The 5771-nt window shown below is 35.4% G+C and overlaps 1 protein-coding gene across 9 annotated transcripts in view; it reads right to left on the reverse strand.

Annotated features, from left to right (window-relative positions):
• Positions 1 to 392: 392 nt before the first annotated feature.
• Positions 393 to 5771, reverse strand: part of LOC108767705 (Hormone-receptor-like in 78) — a 25243-nt gene continuing 19864 nt past the window's right edge. For 5 of the 9 annotated variants that reach the window (XM_018517696.1, XM_018517699.1, XM_018517697.1 and 2 more), the window contains exons 2-9: positions 3887 to 4021; positions 3406 to 3510; positions 3173 to 3325; positions 2816 to 3080; positions 1551 to 1852; positions 1280 to 1476; positions 912 to 1189; positions 393 to 833 (exon numbers count right to left, since the gene is read on the reverse strand). In XM_018517696.1, coding sequence (XP_018373198.1) covers positions 574 to 833; positions 912 to 1189; positions 1280 to 1476; positions 1551 to 1852; positions 2816 to 3080; positions 3173 to 3325; positions 3406 to 3510; positions 3887 to 4015 — 1689 coding nt within the window. In that variant the 5' untranslated portion in view covers positions 4016 to 4021 and the 3' untranslated portion in view covers positions 393 to 573. The remainder of the gene's footprint in view (positions 834 to 911; positions 1190 to 1279; positions 1477 to 1550; positions 1853 to 2815; positions 3081 to 3172; positions 3326 to 3405; positions 3511 to 3886; positions 4022 to 5771) is intronic. The other 4 variants (XM_018517700.1, XM_018517702.1, XM_018517701.1 and 1 more) reach the window with 2 other exon arrangements.

Genomic DNA, 5771 nt, shown 5'->3' on the forward strand with positions numbered 1-5771 from the left:
GATAGTAAGCGATGCGTTTCAGCTGCGGTTTTCTTAAGGTCGAAGTAGTGAAAAAGCAAATGTCGGAAAAACAGCTTATCGCGGTTAATTTTCAATCAATTGGAAAATCTCTTTGGTGTCAAGAAATTTAACCTGTGAGGACTGAATTACTTTCAGTAATGTCTAAACTACAAAAGACTTGCGACTTCACTCGCCGAAGTCGAAACTCGCCAGCGTTGGAGCCAGCATCCTCTAATAGCGAGCGGCAGGAATTAAGTTTACCACCTTAATACAATACATATCTATGATTTAAACATAAAAATATGTACATATATCTAGACATAGATATATATGTACAGTTATTATTATTACAGTAATACATACATTTATAATTAATTCAAATTTATGCGCGCCTCATCATTGTGTCATATTCTTGTGCAAATATTCGAAAAGAAAAAGAGAAATGCGAAAATAAAAATTATGTCAACGGTTCGCGTTTCGGTAAATATTTTCGTTGTACAAAAACGAGGCATCCAACATTTACGTTTATATCACTCTTTTAGGTCACGATTTATATTGCACTGACAATATTCGTCACCCTGCATGACTTTCTGGTTCAGTTTTATAATCTTGCATGGTAAGAATATAAGGCACGACGCTAGCCACGCTTACTCGACCGATGAGACCCGAGAAGAAGAGGTCCTCTAGAACTCTAGGATTAATCGAGCGGAGAGGTGCTAGCCTCAACAGAAGGCGAGGTAATCTATCGGAGCCTACACGTTGCTGCAGCTCCGTCCATGCTGCTTCCTGCAAGACTTCAACTTTCTTATGCCAGATGCCTGCTAAGACATTATCTAAAAAATAACAATAAATGTCTCACTCTGTTATTCATGATAAATAAACTTCATTGTTTGTCATTTACATTCACTTACCAGCACTAAAAAGCGTTAAAGCTTTAAGATATGCGTATTCGACGGAATCCACTTGTAACTTGTGCAGTGAATTTACACAATCCTGTAGTCTCCATATATGTTCTGTAACACATTTTACTTTGCCAGCAGTGACTTTCTCTTGTGCGATACTAGCTTGTAAGTGATTAATTATCGACGTCAAAATACTAGGAAGTGACAAGGTATATGCACATTGTGCCAGACCTAATGTGAACAATTGTCCCCAGGAACTTCTAACTAAAGTAGTTTGAACGTCAGATCTAAAACGTACAACATTTATCTTAAACAACTTTATCATCAATATGATCAAGAGGTAGACGTACTATTTCTATAAATTACGTCACACTTACGGCAAAGCTTGAAATGCTGGTATTCCTCGTGCCCAATGTACAGACAAAAATAATAATCTAGCTGCACTTTCACATATGTAGTGAATAGATAAATACACAGGTGCTGGGCTAGGCGCCCTCAATTCAAACAATGTATTTCGCTCAGAGATTAATTGGCCGGTCCATTCTTCCTCCGGTTCGCTCGAGCCATTAACATTCTGCAAGCAGATACCGCGATACATTAACGATCTATCTATAGAAATAATACAATGAGATAACAATCGTAACTTACATCACCAATGATTTTAGCCATACTATCTGCTAACGCATGAGAAAGGAGTAAACGCTCACGAGCTAAGGTCAAAGCATCGCTGAGAGCATCACTATCGCTACTTTGGTCTTCCATGCTAGGGCTCTCGGGTTGCTCCCAAGTCGGCAGTGCCTCGGGCGCAGGCTGTTGCGGCTCAGGTTTTACCCTAGGGTTACGGTTGCCAACTTTTGTCCCAGCCGAATCACCCAATACTGGTTTTCTCTCATGTTGTACAGCTGCAACATCGTAACAAGTCCTAGATTCGATCTCGATCTTCACTCGATCTTTTATATATGTAAATAAATAAATATATACATATAAATTAAGATGAATATGCATTAAGTGAATATGCGTAACTTCATTTCCTTTCCGTGTTATACTTTAAATTATATGTATTCTTTAACACTCACAACTAGTTCTAAAGAACATACAGGGTGCCCCGACCTTTTTTGCTAATCACTTTTGTTTAGATAGAGCGGACTAAACTGAGTCGAAAAGTCCTCTACCATTTGCACAATAGTTAACAAGATATTAATTACTAAAACTTGCAAAATATTGGTCTTGAATAATTTTTTACTCAAATACTATCAACTTTACAGAAAAACTGCAAGAGACAAAAATTATTTATTTTCTTTTCATAAAGTTCTGAGAATTTTTTCAGAATTTTTTAAGAATTTTTTAATACCGTATTTTCTCATGTTGGTAAAAATAAGAAAATGCAGTACTAAAAAGTTGATAAAGAATTCTGAAAATTTCTCAGAACTTTATGAGAAGAAAATAAATAATTTTTGTCTCTTGCAGTTGTTCTGTAAAGTTGATAGTATTTGAGTAAAAAATTATTCAAGACCAATATTTTGCAATTTTTAGTAATTAATATCTTGTTAACTATTGCGAAAATTGCAAAATGGTAGAGGACTTTTCGACTCAGTTTAGTCTGCTCTATCTATACAAAAGTGATTGGCAAAAAAGATCGGGACACCCTGTATATAATATTGAAAATATAATATGGAAAGAAAATTAAGTTATGTGTATTCATTATACTAATTAAAATGTTGTTCTAATTCAGAATTAAAAAAATTGTCTATTAAAAAGTAATTAATTTTGAGATATGTCATTTTTGTATTAACACAACGATATGAATTGGTTATAAAAGGTCGATTAAAGAGTGAAAGAAAAAAAATATGGTACTGTATAGCAATTAGAGAAGGATATTCAATAAAAAAACAACATGATAATTAATCACTTACAGTCGCTTCTCATGCCCATCGCCAAGCACTTCTGAAGTCTGCAATACTGACAACGATTTCTGTGATGTTTGGTAACTTCGCAACTTTTGCTTCCTCTACATTGGTAGCCCAACTGCTTGCGGATGCTACGCTTAAAAAAACCTTTGCAACCCTCGCAGCTGATCGCTCCATAATGCCTGCCACTAGCTCTGTCTCCACAAACTACACAAAGTTCTAAGGACAGCCCTAAGCCTAATGAGCCGCGAACGTCCCTCGCTAATTTTACCTATAAAAAAAATGTTAAAATATTATTCGAGTTAATAAAGATGAACACTTAAGAAATCAATGTAATGTACAATAACGGATATATATATTTACCTCAACGTCAACATTAGTCAAATGCTCCATGCCAGAATGCAAATGAACCATTCCAGGATGATGGCCGAGATTGCGAAAATCTCTTCCTATCTTGAGGTCCATCTTGTCGTCATGCATGTCAACGTGATTATTTTGATCCCTATCTACATCTCTCTGCAAAAAAAAAAAACAAATACAATATTTAATTAAATCAATGTTATAAAAAGTTATCAGCTCCGGATTAATATATTTACCATGGCTGGATGATGTCCTATATTATGAAAATTCCTCCCTAATTTTTCGGGCTTGTCGTCGTGCAAGTTCTCGACATGATCAGCCGGATCGATGTCCATGTCTCTCTGCAACGACAAGAATTTAAAAACTGGCTTTTATAAAGAAATTATTATATTAATCTATTTCCATAATAATTCCTTAATCTATTTCCATAATGATAAAAGAAATAACAACCGGCTTATTGCTTTATTGATTACAAATGAATAATTATCATAGAAATAATTTGAAAATCATTAATATCATTAATTTTTAATTATCTTCAGAACGACTACTAACTCATTGTCTCTCAGCGTTTCTCGTGGAATAATAATTATCGTGAAAATAATAAACAATTTGTATGATGATTACATTAATTACTAATTTCTCGATAAACGCCGATTGTTATTTTCTCATACACGCCGCGTAATCATTGAAGGGGAAATGTTATGACAAGCAATGAACCTCTGCATCGGCATCCGGCGTACGATCGCGATGGTGGGAGAGGCTGCAGAAAGCCATTCCAACTTTGCAGTCCGGTTCCTTCTCACTCAGATTATCGTGATCGCGTTGCTCCCTATGGTCCCTGTCCATTTCTCTCTGTAAAACGGATCGGCGCCTCCGTTAGACGAGCGCGTAGAACAGCGTAGAACGTATCTCAGATATTTCCGCGCTGATCGCACAATAATACACGGCGCGTTACCGTTCCGAGAGAGCGCTATTACGAACCGAGAGCGTGAACCGATGGGGCTCTCCTTTTCGATGCGTGTTAAACTAGCATTAATGATTTTCAGCCGGATATTGCGAACCTCAAACGCCGATTCCAACGCGATTCGAACGCTCGTGAAACGCGGTGCACCGCAGCGTTGTAACGCATTACAGCCATGTCGAATTAAAGAGAATTGAATGCCGAATAATGAAAGAAGTCTGCGATCTTTCAGCAGATTCTGAATACTGTTTTCGCCGAGATGCAATGTAAAGCGACCCGATCAATATTATTGTACAATAATTGATATTACACAATATTTTATTGATCATCTTGGACCAATATTGAGTCTCCAAACTATTTGTTTTGAATTGTTTAAAGAGGGCATCAATAAAGCGTATTGTATAATTGAAAAACGAAGCCAATAGAAACAGGGAATAAGGAAATAGATTTCAATCTATCAGAAATTATGTATTCTGGTATACACTGTTTTCTGTAGCTGAACTAGTGTACACTTTTAAAGTAAAATAGATATCTATATGTTCGATATTTGGCGAAAGAGAGAAAGTTCTAATGCAATCTAGTGCAGGAATAAAAAAACAGACTGATAAATGACTTGATTTCTATTTCTGATACGTTAAAATTTGATATAATATTTCCTGTTTCTATTGCCTGTACTTTTCACTTGTGTCTCAGGCTTCGTACGGTAAAGTGGTATAATTTTTAACGAAATAAGATTTGAATCCAAATACAAGACTCAAGTTTGGTAATCTTGATCTCATTATGTAAAGGATATTAAAGGATACCACCAAACTGGAAAAAGCCAAACTCGAACTTCGCAAATTGGATTTAAACCTTATTTTGTTCAGAATTGTACCATGTACCACTTTATCCTATTGTACAAAATAATTAAGGGGATGGGCGGAATAAAGGCCTAATTACAAAATCTTGATTTTAATAAAAATTTAATAACTTTTTTTTTGCTACTTTTTTATTATACACAAATAGGTACAAAATATCAAATGAATTTATGTAATGTCTTTAAGAAGTTACATGTTACAATACTCCTCTATTACGATCAATATTATATAAAAAAAGCTAATCTCCGGAAAAAGAGCCTAAGTAAAATTGTGTCTTTATTCCGCCCATCTCCTCAATTGTACATTAATATTAAACGTCTACAAATCTGAGTAAAAAATAACTTCAATCTATGTATGATTTAGTTTTGAAAAAATAACATTATACTATATACGTTTAAATGTGTAAATCATTTTTATAGGCAATATAGTATGCTATTTTTACTAAAAAATAAAATATATATATGTACATATATATATATATTAAAGTCGCTTTTTATACACTTAAATTTGCAGTGCAGGGACCGTTTTAGAATAAGAAACGCAACGCAAGAGCAAGCGAACCAGGAATTCTGCAAAACGTTTTAATTTTGATTTGCCATTGAAATAAATTTTAAACGAGATAGGTACGTGAGGTACGTGATATAATCATTTACACGGCCAACGCTGTCAAGTCATCGCGTTGTCGATCGCGGGAAAGTGCACCGTCCTCGACAATCGATACCGATCCCTCGCTCTTCTCGCGGTCGCATCCCGCCGCGAGGCGAGAGGAGAGACGGATTGCGCG

Source organism: Trachymyrmex cornetzi, unplaced genomic scaffold (assembly GCF_001594075.2).
Source record: "Trachymyrmex cornetzi isolate Tcor2-1 unplaced genomic scaffold, Tcor1.1 scaffold719, whole genome shotgun sequence".
Lineage (NCBI taxonomy): Eukaryota > Metazoa > Arthropoda > Insecta > Hymenoptera > Formicidae > Trachymyrmex > Trachymyrmex cornetzi.